General features: G+C 38.1%; 1 protein-coding gene across 1 annotated transcript in view; it reads left to right on the forward strand.

Annotated features, from left to right (window-relative positions):
- Nucleotides 1–15,234, forward strand: part of AFF3 (AF4/FMR2 family, member 3) — a 506,791-nt gene that overhangs the window by 240,242 nt on the left and 251,315 nt on the right. Inside the window, exon 6 of the mRNA XM_012641885.1 lies at nucleotides 13,762–13,809. Within this exon, the coding sequence (XP_012497339.1) occupies nucleotides 13,762–13,809 (48 nt within the window). The remainder of the gene's footprint in view (nucleotides 1–13,761; nucleotides 13,810–15,234) is intronic.

Below are 15,234 nucleotides of genomic sequence, written 5' to 3' on the forward strand. Positions count from 1 at the left end.
TAGTCAAGTCCAGTAAAGTTACAGAGTGTCTTGGACTCCCAGTACTTGCTAACTTGCTTTGGAAAATCTTGCCTGTCTTGTATGAAGCATTATATATGATATATTTTCTAAGGCAAGGCTTCGCCTGACAGGGTTAAGTATATAATAAATACTGCCTAAGCATAGAGTTTTCCTCAATAATGAACTTAACCCTTTGTTTGCTGTAACCTGTAGCCATGTTAACCTTCATCAAACAGATTACAAACATAATGACCCATCTCACACTCCCAGAGCCTTACCCTGCTCTAGTATTTCCCTGTAACATTTCATTTTCTACTATTCTATATAATTTATTTGTTTATGGTCTCATTAGATTCTAAACTCCACGGAGGCAGGAATTTTTATCTGCCTTACTCATTTTTGAATCTCCAATGTCTAGGACATGCTAGACACATAGTACCACACAATAAATATTTGTTGAACAATACTTCTTAGGCATGGTTATTCAATTAGCTACCAGCTATCAAACTAGATGAATAACCAATTGATACATTTCTGTTACCCACTAGGAGATCTTATAAGACCTTGCAGAAATCTAGACATATTACATTATATTTAAGACCAGAGGAAAATCGTAGAGATAACATCATCTGGTCTTTGTGAACTCATGTTGCATCCTAGTAATAACTGCTTCCTTTTCTAAGTACAAAAATACTTTCTATGTAATCTAAAGTAAAATAACGGTTCCTATTTATTGATCAGCTGTCATGTGGTAGGCACCATGCTAAATGCTTTATATGTGTTACCTCATTTAGTCTCACATTTGATAGGTGCTATTATTGTCTCTGTCTTACGAATGAGAAAGGTAAGGTCTAGAGAAGTCAAATGCCTTCCCGAGGGACACGTGTAACAAATGGCAGAATTGCATTTGCAAAGCCCGTGCTCCTGCCTGCTATACCAGATAGCTACTCTGCTGATTGTTGGGACCCAGCAACAAACTTAGATTTGGGGATCCTACCTTAGGAGGAGCCTAGGCATTTGCCTTTTTCTGATACAGCTGTGGTTTCTTTTAAGATGGTGGTTCTCTGACCACATCAGCAAGTTCCTTTGATGCTATTAGTGCCATATTTTCTGGGGCTACCAAGACATTCCATAACTTTGCTGGACTTGACTAATGCTGTGTTGGTAATAATTAAACTCCAGCTACTATCTTTTATGTTCTTTTCTTGGTTTCTCAAGCCCTATCTGCATAAACGTTTACAAAAAATATGTTGTGTATTGTAAAGGCCAGTGGAAAAATGCAAGATGGTTAAAAGCATTCTCTTAATATTGCTCCTAACTAGGGTGTGACTCCTCTGTACCTTGTTCTACTTACAACTTTGAAAATGATTTTTGGTGTGAAGGCAGAAGCAAGATAGAAGTTGAATCATGCTTTTGTCTGTCGTCTTTTGAGTTTGTTCCATTTCACGCTACGCCGTCTACCTAAGCAGTGGCCATCTTCTTATTTTTACACTTCAGACTACTTGCAGAGTTTTCAGACTGCCTTCGGTTGCATTTTACATTAGTCTGTATCATTTATTCCTTGACTACTGCTGAGTTTCTGGGCGTCCTTTTTTTAGCCTAATGGAAGTGGTTTCTAAAAATCATCCACTTTCCCAGTGTTGGAAATCAAGTCCATACACTGCACATTGTTCTGGTATTTATTCTTTTGGAAAGAAGGGTTGAGAGATAACAGTGATTTTTTTTTTCTCGTTTTCTATAAGCCTTTAAGTCATGGTGTTAGATAGAAAATAACCTTGACAATTTTCATTTACGCTTTTTGACTTAGTTTGACTGCTCTTATTTGGTATTTATCACAAAATGATCATTTTTCATTAAGTTGTTTCAACATAGTCTTGAGTGTGTTTCAGTTAGATTTCAAGTTTTTTTATTTAGTTGGTTTTTCAGTAAACGCAGTTAAAATTTTCTCCATTTGAAAGGGAGATTCTTGATGCAAAAATTTGCCTAATGATTGATTCCTTCTATGATAATCTCTTGAGAGAAGCCAAAGATTATGAAACCAAATAGTGACCTAAGCAAAAGGTTTTCTTTCCAACTCTTTGCTGTATTTGGAGGATCTTACACATGGTGTTAGGTAACATGCAAGAGAGAATGTCTGTGTTCTGTCCAAAGAGAATCATGCCACAGTAATCTCAGGATACTTAAAATGTGATGTCTATTTCATATCAACCTTTTTGTCTTGTAAAACATTTTTCCCCTCCCTTTGGATTACAATTCCATGGGGTTTTATATTAGCAGTGAGGTATGAAGATATAGAGAAACTGTCTTCTCAGTGGGCTCCACCCAGAGGCTTTGGAGCAGCCACAGAAACAGTTTTGCCCTCTTGACTGAAGGGACACAGGGAGCTGAAGTGTCCCTTCCGTTGCTGAGTTGCTCAGCAACGATCCCCAGAGGATGGCTTTATCCCGTGATGTTTTTTGTAGAAATTGAGTAGTCGCAGTTGCTGCCAGGACATTCTGAGGCCAGCGCTGATAGAGGAGAGGGCAGATGCACAGATGAATATCCAGGTGCAGCCCCTGGTATCCCAGGTTCTACAAGCAAAAGAACTCACTCTGCCTTGTACTGGGACACACATACTGTTTTTCAAGGAACTAAACATTTTGTGGGAGTGGAAGGGGAAAGATAAAATCCGTGGCCACTATGATAGCTCTCTTACCAATATCCTGCAGGTATTTCCAAGACTAACAGTAAAGTTACATCAGCAGAGTCAAGAATGAAAATGCTACAAATGTTCATGAATTTAAAAAAAGAAAAAAAATCTTTAGGATGTTATAGATAGATCTATTTAAAAATGTAAAACTTTGAGTATTGAAAAATTCTCAGCAGTCACAAAAACATGTAACAGTTTCTCACGTTTTCCAGTGCTACCTGCTCCCACCTTCTCCCCTGCACCCCAGCTAATTTCAGCTGGATTTATTTAGTTACTGTTTGTTTATAGCATACGTCATCAGAGAGCATACATAGAAACAGTTGATGTTGAATACACAGAATGGGCTCTGTTCTAAGGGATCAGATGGAGCTAAGGACCCTGTTGAGAAGGTAAAATGATAATGGAGAAAAAGATCCATAAAGGGTCATTTGTGAGTCTGCCCTTTATTTCTTTTAGCAAAATGCTTAAATAGAATTAATATAATATGCCAAACAGAATATTATCAAATACGTACATCGTATCACTTTTGCCATTTACACTAGTCATTTCCATTCATGGCTAAAAGAGAGTTATCCATCTTACTGTGGAACACAAATTAGAGCAGTCCTAAGCATCTTCGATTGGTTGATTTCTTCAGCCACACTGTATTACTCTGTCCATCTTGCGAGCTTTCATGTTCAGAATTTCATGCTTAGAAAAGAAAACATGTCCCTGACTGTAAATGATAATCAAATGTGTTTTTCCTATACATTTCCCTCCATCCTTTATAGGAAAAAAAAAACCAGTATGTTATACGGTTGTCCTATCAGCAAGCCTTCTGATGACACATTATATAAATGGAGTGCATTATATAAATGGAGTGCAGAGGTGAGATTCAGGAAAATAAAAGGAAATGAAACATTTTAAAAGTCTCCCTGAAGTTTGCCTGTCTTGTGAGGGTTAAATCACTTCGGCATTGTCAGTCCTGTCTGAGTCTGCATGGTCTTCCTCTTAGTAAAAGTAATGACTGCAGAATTTTAGACGAAAGAACACACAAGTCTTGAAGTGTTCTTGTCAATGTCAGGTTACAAATGGGAAGCATGTATTCATTATTACCCTCATGTGGTTTCTTTACCCAGTGTTGACAGGGCAGTATGGGAGATGACCCCAGTAGACAGTACTCGGGCACTTTATTGAGACATGACCCCGTGGAAAAGCACTCAATATCAATTAGCAATCAGGATGTAACATCACTGTCTCTTGTTCTAGTCTCTGTATGCCATCGATAGGTTTTGGCAAGGTCAGCACATTGACAAACCACTTAACTTTCTGAAAACCAAGTACTCTTTTAATTATAAACTCTGATTTAGATCACTAATTTTCATTATACAAATAATAACGTAATTGAAAGACCTTGTCCTATGTCTAAAAATCTGATGGAAAATCAATTATTAACTCTTTAACAATATTGCCTGCTGATAGAAAGCTAATATTTGTGCTCTAATTTATATCAATATGGAGATTAGGGACATCAAATGACTTGCTAATAGTTTCTGTATTAATGGGTATAAGCCTAATTTTAATGAAGTAAATAAATGTTAATGTTCCGAGAATTTGTCTTTAAGATACCTGGTGGTTTGTTGTTTTGGGATAAAACAAAGATAATCCTTTGTAATGTAGATGACCAGCCTTATTACTTATAAAGTTAAAAAGTTGTAGACTTTAATTTTTAAAAATATTTTCTTTTTCAGTGTATTGGCTACTTTTACTTATTCATTCAACAAATATCACTGAATATCTACTATTTTGTACCAAGTACTCTGCTAGAAACTGGTCATAAACATATAAATGAGAGATAGCATATCCACTATAAAATCTGCTAATACAAGTAAATGGTACGCATGAACATTTTCTCATTTTGTTCTTTTTAGTGCAGTATAATATTTGTTAATATATACAATAAAATCATATTAAAAAGTTAATGTATGGGAGGAATGGAGAGAAACTGCTTAATGAGTATAGGGTTTTACTTTGGAATGATGGAAATATTTTGCAACTAGATAGAAAATGATTATGATTTACAACATTGTGAAAGTACTAAATGCCACTAAATTGTACAACTTTAAAATGGTAGCATGTCACTTGATTTTCACCTCAATAATTTTTTTAAAGTTAACATAGTTTGTGGTTTGTTCCTCCCGCAAGAAATCTTGCCCAATCCCTTTCAGGTATTTTTGTATCTTTCAATAGAACACTGAAGTATTTTTTATACATTTCAAACATTTCTTGTTTCCTTAATTTATATTTCCTGATGTTGCAGGTGGGATTTTTTTCATATTTTTCAGTTGTTTATTACTGTTACACAAAAGAACTATTGAGATTTCACTGTTTAGTTTATTTCCAACCACTTTGTTAACTTCCTTTTTAAATAACAATAACAGTGGAGTCTTTTGGATTTTTCTAGGTATATGATCAAAAATCTGTAAGCTGAGATAATCATAGTTTACTTATTTTCCCTAGTGATACAATACTTTTAAGGGGCCTTAATATTGAATATTAAACCTTTTTGGCATTCCTTGGAGAAATCTTACTAATTCTTATAATATTTTATTGAATTATATTTGTTAATAACCTATTGAGGATTTTATATTTATTTTCATAGGAAATATTGAGTAGTTCTCCTCTGTAGGTTTTTATGCTATTTAATAAAATTAATTACATAGCTTTCCATTACTTTCTACTCTGATTTTTTTTTTTTTTTTTTTTTGAGACAGAGTCTCGCTTTTGTTGCCCGGGCTAGAGTGAGTGCCATGGCGTCAGCCTAGCTCACAGCAACCTCAAACTCCTGGGCTCAAGCAATCCTTCTGCCTCAGCCTCCCGAGTAACTGGGACTACAGGCATGCGCCACCATGCCCGGCTAATTTTTTCTATATATTTAAGTTGTCCAATTAATTTTTCTTTCTATTTTTAGTAGAGACGGGGTCTCGCTCTTGCTCAGGCTGGTCTCGAACTCCTGAGCTCAAATGATCTGCCCGCCTCAGCCTCCCAGAGTGGTAGGATTACAGGCGTGAGCCACTGCGCCCGGCCAAAGGAATACTTTCTACTCTGGAATAGAAAATATATGGGAATTAGTTCTTCCTTAGAAGTTTGAGATACTTCTCTACAACTGTCTGACTTGAAGCCCCATTTGAAGATACTTTTTAGTTATTTTTATTTTATTTGTATTCTCAGGGTTGCAGATCTAATCTCTTTTTCCTTTATTTCTTAAGTCAGTTTTTTCAGAAAGTTGCCAACTTTATAAAAATTTTTCATTTAGTAGTATTGGGTTCTATTTTAATATTAATATAAATATCCTCTTATAATTACAATCCCTTCCATGTAAGTTATTTTTACCCTGTCTTATCTCAAACTATATTTATTCAGGCTTTCTTTTTATTGAATTGATTTATAAGTGAGTTGTATGTTGTCACTTGTGTTTATAGTCTGTTTTGGTTTTGCTTTTAAGATACTATATCTTGGCTTTGTAAATTCTATTAATTTTGTATTCTATGAATGTTATTTGCTTTTCTCTATTTGTTATTTTCTTCCTTTTTCCTTCTTTTGTACTTCTCTTTTGATTTTAAATGTGTAATTGATTGCTTAGCACATAAATTTCCTTTGAAAAAATAATGAAAACCTTTAGTGTATGAATTGGCCTCTAAGAAAATCTTTGGGAGCATTTCATAATTTTATTTTGCTGTATTTTAATGTTATTTTTCTGAAAATATGAAGAGTATTTGTGTGTGTATTTTGTTTCTTCAGGTATTCTAGGAGATTTTTTATGTCTATACTGTATTTAATTCATAGTGAGACAAGGAACTGGTAGGTGCTGCTTTGGGCATTGCTGCAGCATGGCCTGAGTCAGGAAGTCTCAAAACAAAGTTTCAAGTTACCCTGATCAAAACAGGATGGAGGCAGAGCAAGTTCCAATCATTAAAACCAAGATGGTGGAGAAATAGAGGGTGTCACCTCATTCCAGGAAGACATAGGCTCCCAGCATCCGGACTGAGTTTCCTGTGTCAATGTCTTCATAGTTTTGATAACTGTATGGCTAAAGAGTCCAGGCTAAAAGACAACTACATTTTGGAATTTTTGAAGCTTTTTCTGTAGCATAGTATTTGATCACTTCAGTAACTACCAGTTTAGTAACTATCTCATGTATATTTTAGAAGCTGGAGTTTCTGCATACCATTAAGTTCATTATATCTATCAATTTGTCCTTATTTAATTTGTTGTTCAAATTACCTATCCCCTTATATAGGGTTTTATGTTTGTTTTGTTTTGATTTTGGTATCCTTGGTCTGTTAGAAAAAACAGGATGGATTAGAGACTCCTAACCATAAAAATTCCATTTCTCTTCCTTTTTCCTAGTGTATCTTATGTTGGTGCTATATTAATGCCCTGTTTTTTCCTCATTCTGCACTGTGCTCTCCAATTCTTCTTCTTTTTTTCTTTTTTGCTATGAACTGTCTTTTATGTGATATTAATATTGTCATCACATCATCTGCTGCCATTTTGTTCACATGTTTATGATGTACCTTCATACATCCTTTCTCTTTTTATGATTCTTTTTGCTTATTTTTCCTTTCAGTGTATAAATGTCGAAATGACAGTGGTGACAGTTGGATGGGAGAGGAAGAGCTGGATGTGAGTGGTAGAGTTAAAGGAGACCCAGTGGGCTGAGCAAATTCAGATGAAGAGAAGGCTGAGCAGAGATGCAGTTGGGCTTCCAGCTTGGGGGTTGAGGGTAGAGCACAGCCCTTGGAAGGAGGTGAGGCAGATTAGGTATGAGACAGGCTAAATTTGGGAGCGAACTGGCTGTATGCCTCCTTGTCCACAGGTGACCCTATCCTCAAAGATAAGGCCAGGGACATAGGTACAGGAATGGGCTTCCTGTAGAATAATTATGGTCCCTGAATTTGAGCTTAGATCGTTGCCCACTGCTTTTGTGGCATTGACAGCACACCTAATTTTTTTGTATCTCAGTTTTCCTATAAATCAAGAATAGTAAGATTTATTTAAAAATAGTTCTGCAGGAGTATTTAAGAGTGTATGTGTGAGATAAACAATTTCTAAATGCTTGAGGGTCTCTTGAGTGCATGCAGACAAAAAGGGCATTGTGACTCTAAAGTAGTAGTATTTTAGAATGAAAGTTCTGCCTGAAATGTGTCTGATGAATGCATTTTCAAAAATGAGGATGTGTGCAGCTCATCTCTGCAATGAAATGCCATTTCCCACTGATTTGATGGAGGCTTTTCTCCTTAAGCCTTGCTTCTTCCTGTGCTCTGTGCTCGGCATGGTAATTAGGGACTTCTGCTGTCAGTGATGGGATGCTCCTGGCTATTTCTTGAGCTATACTTACCCACAGCTTAGTTCTTTACATTTCCCTGGCAGGGTGTACAGTATGTACATTTAAGTGGCAGGATTTGGGGAAATCACATGATAGGCAAGGCTATAGAGGAGAATCAGATGGGGTTGCTAGCTTTTAATTGAAGTTTAGTTGGAGGTTCAGTGAGGTGAGACTGTTATGACAGATTTCAAAATGTAATGATAGGAAAATGAGGTGGGTTCATCAAAGTCGGAGTAAATACAGAGCAACAGCTCAGCAGCTCAGCGTGAAACAGCAGCTACAAACCCTCAAAAAATACAGAGTAATTAAAATGTACATTGTGCAGCCCTCCTTCTCAGTGGGTACCTTTCCAAGGAACGCAGTAACTTTATTGTGAAAAATATAAACATGAATTTGGAGATGTAAATTACATGCATATTTTAATCTTGTTCATAAACATGAAAAATTTTCAGAATGTAAATATAATCAAAGCACACAACTGCCGCTGAAACCAGATTTGAGAAAGACCTCAAGAAGGTGAAAGACTCTCCACTTCCCTGATCCCTTGACCCTACCTAGCTACCTACCCATTCTTTATATTTGGAAAAGATGAGGGGAAATTCCATCCTCCAACTTCTAGGGACACAAACCCTTATCTCTTTTTTTAATGCCACTTAAGGGATTATAGATTTGAAATTTTTATGATTATAGGGAGAGATAGTCATAAGAGCAACTAGTTATTTATTTAAACCATATCAAATGAAATTAAAAGGATGGTATTCAGGGAAGCTTAGCTTTAAGGAATCAAGCCAAAAGTTTAATTTGAAGAGTCTTCTTAGTATGCTGTTGTATCTGATGATTCCACCAGGAGAATATGAGATCAGGTTTTCCTTGATTAACTGTTTTAAGGTGGAAAACAGGAAGTACACTGGGAATTTAGCATTTGCTCTCTCGGCATGTTACACAGGAGAAAACCATTCGGACTTGTTGGAAATAGGGTAAGAGAAATGATTAATTATTGTGGATTTGATGATAATTTTTCAATGGAGACCGCTCATTCCCACCAGGAACACCAAAGGAGGTCATTCCAAGGGACCATCAAGCCCTGACCTCACCAAAAATTTACCACAGAACCTTTGCGATGTTGCCTCAGGCTTTCCTAGAAAGGGAGCTGATTTGGGGCAGGTTCCAAAAGAGCTGTTGGATTCAATTTGATTAGAGTGTCAGAATGGTTCAATCTCCAGAGCATTCCTGGGGTAAGGAATTAGGCATAGAAGCTGGAACTTGTAAGGTGTGTCCATGAACGCTAATAATACAGTGAAAATACAACCCATAGAATGGAAGGAAATATTTGCAAATCATATATCCGATAAGGGTCTAATATCCAGAATATACAAAGAACTGTTATGAGAAAACATACAACCCAATTAAAAAATGGGCAAAGGACTTGAGTAGACATTTCTCCAAAGAAGATAAACAAATGGCCAAAAAGCACATGAAAAGAGGCTTAATACCATTAGTCATTAAGAATATGTGGATCGAAACCATTTCAAACCCACTAGGATGGCTATTATAAAATAAAATAAACTATAACAAGGGTTGGCGAGCATATGGAGAAACTAGAACCCTCCTACACTAATGGTGGGAATGTAAAATAGTGCAGCCTCTGTGGCAAACCATTTGGTGGTTCCTCCAAAGTTTAAAACATAGAGTTACCATGTGACCCTAGTTATATACCCAAGAGAATTAAAAACAAGTGTTCAAACCAAAAATTTGTACACATAAGACTGCAGTCCCCAACCCCCAGGCTGTGGACCAGTACTAGTCTGTGGTCTGTTAGAAACCAGGCTGCACAGGCCTCTGCCTCTGCCTTCCCCCCTCCTCAGTCTGTAGAAAAACTGTCTTCTGTGAAACGTAGGAACCGGGCCACACAGCAGGAAGTAAGCAGCAGGCAAGTGAGCGAAGCTTCATCTGTATTTACAGCCACTCCCCATCGCTCACATCACTGTCTGAGCTCCACTCCCACCCCAGCTCCGCCTTGGTCTGTGGAAAAATTGTCTTCCATGAAACTGGTCCCTGGTGCCAAAAAGGTTGGGGATCGCTGACCTAATAGAAGCACTATCATAATAGCCAAAGTAGAAACAAGCAAAACATCCTCAGTTGATGAATGGATAAACAAAATGTGGTTTATCCATATAGCCATAAAAAGGAATGACATACTGATACATGCTGCAACATGAATGAACCTTGAAAACATTATCCTAAGCAAAAGTAGCCAGACACAAAAGATTATATATTGTATGATACATTTATATGAAATATCCAGGATAAGAAAATCAATAGAGACAGAAAGCTGATTAGTGGTTTCCAAGGGCTGAGGGTAAAGAGAAATGGGGAATGATTAATAAGCATGGAGTCTCCATTTGGGGTGATAAAAAATTTCTAGAACTATAGTAACCAAAACAGCATGGTTATTGGCACAAAAATAGAGACATAGACCAATGGAATAGAACAGAAAACCCAGACATAAAACCATCCACATACAGCCAACTGATCTTTGACAAAACAGACAACAATATACACTGGGGAAAAGAATCCCTATTCAATAAATGGTGCTGGGACAACTGGATAGCCACATACAGAAGAATGAAACAGGATCTGTATCTCTCACCACTCACAAATTTATTCAAAATGGATAAAAGATTTAAATGTAAGGCATGAAACCATAAGAATTCTAGAAGTTAATACTGGAAAAATACTTCTAGATATTGGCCTAGGCAAAGAATTTATGAAGAAGACCTCAATGACAATCACGGCAACAACAAAAATAAATAAATGGGACTTGATTAAATTAAAAAGCTTCTGTACAGCCAAGGGAAATAATCAATAGAGCAAATAGACAAGAGTGGGGGAAAATATTTGCAAGCTATACATCCAATAAAGGGCTATTAATAATAACCAGAATCTACAAAGAACTCAAGAAAATCAGCAAGAAAAAAAAAAAATCAAACAACCCATTAAAAAGTGGGCAAAAAACATGAACAGAAGCTTTTCAAAAGAAGATAGACAAATGACCAACAAACATGACAAAATGCTCAACGTCACTAACCATCAGGGAAATGCAAATTAAAACCACAATGAGATATTGCCTTACCCCTGTTAGAATGGCTTTTATTAAAAAGTCCAAAAACAATAGATGCTAGGGTGGATACAGAGAGAAAGGAACGCTTATACACTATTGGTGGGACTGCAAATTAGTACAACTTCTATGAAAAACAGTGTGGAGATTCCTCAAAGAACTAAAAGTAGACCTATCATTCAACCCAGAAATCCCACTGCTAGGTATCTACCCAAAGGAAAAGAAGTCATTTTATCAAAAAGACACCTGCACCTGAATGTTTATTGCAGCACAGTTCACAATTGCAAGGATGTGGAATCAACCCAAATGCCCATCAGTTCATAAGTGGATTAATAAAATGTGGTATATATGTGTATGTGTGTGTGTGTATATATATATATACATACACACACACACATACCGCAAAGTACTACTTAGTCATCAAGGATGACTTAATGCCTTTTTCAACAATATGGGTAGAACTGGAGACCATTCTCCTAAGTGATGTGTCTCAAGAATGGAAAACAAACACCGCATGTACTCACTATTAAATTGGAACTAACCGATGAGCACACATGTGTATAGAGGGAAGTATAACTCAATGGAAATCAAATGGGGGGAGGGAGAAAGAGGGGATTGGTGAAAACCTACCTAATAGATACAGTGAACACTGTCTGGGTGATGGGCACACTTATAACCCTAATTCAAGCATTACAAAAGCCAATCCATGTAACCAAAAACATTTGTACCCGCATAATACTTTGAAATATATTTTTTTTAAATTTCTAGAGCTAAATAGTGGTGATGACATTGTGAATGTACTTAACACCAATAAACTATATGCTTTAAAATGGGTAAAATGGTAAATGTTATGTGTATTTTACCACAATAAAAAGAAGTTCCCAAACTATATTAACCTCATAGAAACCCTGGTAATGAAATACCTTTGACAAATAAACTTAGGATTACTGAGGGAACAGATATATTTCAAGCACAGCCTTTGGTATTGGGGAAAGCTTCTCGAAGAGAAAATGTGCATGACTGAGGATCAGGCATGCCGTGTTCTGGGTCCAGGCTCCACTGTTAGGTGGCCTTGGGCAAGTCATGTAAACTTTCTGGGCCTACGGTGGGAGACATGGGTAAATCCCCTAATTCTGGGTAGGAGAAGGTCCCGATCAGCTTTTCAAGCTTCACCTATCTTCCTTCACTCTGGGTCCTTACCCAGTGTGAAGGGTAGCGTTTCAAAGGGAATGCTCTTCCCCAGGAAGAGGAGATGGGGTGGCATGTGCAGGGGGATGGGAGACGCGGTGGATTGCTCTTTGGTGGAGCCTTTGCAACAAGTGAAAGTCCTAGAGCTGATTGTGCTAGGCCTTGGTTTCATCAGAACTGCAGGAATAAATTCATTCATTTCTTCATACTCTGACCACTGTCAAATATTTATTGCACACACTCCGTACTGTGTGAAGCACAGTGCCGTAGGACAGAAAGCTCCTGAATTTATGGAGTGCGTGTTCCAGAGGGAGGGGATAGTACTGGAGAGCTCCTCGCTGATTGACAGTTGTGACGAGGGCTGTGAAGAAGCGGGTGCTGTCATGGGGAGTGCTCCAGGGTCAGGGAGGGCTGCTCTGAGGGAGCCGTGGTGGAGCTGCTGCCTGAAGGATGACTTGGGATTAACTAGGAAAACTGGGAGAGGTGCAGACAGCATTCCTGGAGGAGAGAGAACAGCGAGGAAGAAAGGAAAGTGGGCTTGGAGAAGAGATTGTGAAGAAAGCCTCATTCTAGCATGTCACACCGAGTGTGGTGAACATCCTTGAATTATAGGACCAAGAGAAATGATCTCCCTAAGACCACAGATAGGCACTTCCACCAGCATACGCTGTGCCTGTCCCCACAGAGCCACGTCCTATGCTCCGAATATGTAACTAGCAGTATCTTTGGAACTTAAAATGGTCCCCAGAGTCAGTTGTGACCTGAAGCCACCACACCCCAGAGCCCCTTCATATCTCCATAGCACAGGGCAGTGTGAGTGACAGAACAAGTGGCTCTGGGGTGTGACACCCCGTGTGCCATGCCGGCGGCCAGAGGATGTTGCTGCTTTGGTTTTTCAGTTTTTGCCCCATCAAACCAGTGTATCTAGGCTTTGAGGACTGTGGAACTACCAGACTTTTACTTAAGCTCTAGCAGCCATTGTGCCCGTCAGGCCCACGGCCCATATTGGGTGGATAAACTGGATCCACTTTCACAGCCAAGGCCATGGTGTCCACACTTGGGTGGAGCCCAAGGTGGACAAAGCTCATAACTGCAGCTCATGTTCTGTGCTCCTAGGAGTCTGCCCTGCTTAAAGGCACTGTGGTTGGAGGTCCAGAGCTGAGCCTCTGGGGTGGGTGTGTTGGCACTCCAGGCTGGGGCAGGGCGACAACAGTAGCCACAACGGGAGCCAGCCATTAAGGAAAGGATTTGGTCAGCAAGTCCCAATTTAGATACTCCCTCTGTCCAACACTCTGTTAAAGTCTTTTTCCCACTAATTTGGAAGCTTGCATGTCACCTCTTTGTGACCATGAATCTAGTCCCTCAGGCTTAATTTTCTTTTTTTTCCTTTGCTTTCAGGAGAATAGATCTGGAGAAAGCAACAGCTGTGTTGAAGAAATAATTCGGGTAAGATGATTCTTTGAATCTTATCAGCTTGTTGGACATAGATTCCAAACAGAAAGGAAACATGTGGCTACCTGATCAAAGGGAGCCCATCATTTATTGCTTGACACTTACCTTTTTTGAGGGTAAGTTGATGAAATGACACCTGTGAGTAACACCTGTTCTAGAAATCTAGGCACCTGTCTGGGTGCCTTTGCACAGGCTGAGCTGATGCTGTATGAAGGGATCAGATGGACACCAGAAGAACAGAATTTAGATGAAAAATATGACGGTGCTCACGTTTGGATGCCCCGTTTATCACCCTGCTGTCTAAGAGCATCCTTGAAGAGTCTGTACTTTTTGAGCCAGGCAGGGGTTGCCCTGTTATTTTTCTTCTAAACTTAATTAGAAGCAGGAGCACCTGACAGAGAGGTAATGCTCAGAGTCTGAAAATTTATTTCTGTGTTGTTTTACTTGTTGTTATTTTCCCCGTTGCTCCCTGAGCACCTGTCCTTTTCATCCCTGCCACGCCCAGCGTGGATCCTTCCACAGACCAGTTTCACGTGCGGTCTGACTGCGCTTGGGCCGTTCCGCCATGTCAGTGCTTTCCTGAGTAGGGTGTTGTCATCAACCTGTATTTTTTTCTTCAGTCTGATTTTTTCAGAGTAATAACCTAATAATTTACTCAAGTTCTCAAAAAGCTGATATTACCCTGGGCAAAGCACCAAGAAAAATTAGGCCAGATGGTATGGAATTTCACAGTTAAAAAAAAAAACACAACTTTTATTTTAATATGGTCCTAACTTTTGGACACTTTTTCTTGAATTGCTGGTGAATTATAGCAATATAATTACTTGGTTTAAAATTTTACATTAACTGTTTTCAAAAGCAGGATTTTTTTTCTTTCTGGAAGGCATTATTTTATAAATAACTCTCAAATTGACCAGAATAAGTCACTGAAGTTTGATTTGTTGAATTCATAATGATTTTTTTTTTCTGACAGAGATCTACATAGAAAATAATTGTCAAAGCAGGTAGCTTCATTTCTGACATTTAAATATATGTTAAGTAAGATACATATTGTATTTTATATCTATATTATCTCTATTCTGGGGCTTTGTTTCAGCTTAAACAAGTAGTGTAAGATGCTGCTATAACTTTTCCTATTTTTCTCTTTCAACATACTTTTATGTTTGGAGTCCAAATATTCCATTTTTAACCCATCTCCCTTTGATTGATTGTGGTGTTTAAAACCACAGAACAGAAATGCCAGAACAACACCAGCCCCTCCTGGGCTTCCCTAATTAGAAAAATTCTACCCCTCCTATCCTCTCTTGGCTTTCCTTAGGATATGGGAGAAATCTGTCCTGTGCTCTTCCCTTTCTGTTCTCCAAGAAGGGCTTGAAGTTTGAGTAATTCACACACCCAAAGGATATAGTTTAGGTAAAG

Source organism: Propithecus coquereli, unplaced genomic scaffold, assembly GCF_000956105.1.
Source record: "Propithecus coquereli isolate 6110/MARCELLA unplaced genomic scaffold, Pcoq_1.0 Scaffold171, whole genome shotgun sequence".
NCBI lineage: Eukaryota > Metazoa > Chordata > Mammalia > Primates > Indriidae > Propithecus > Propithecus coquereli.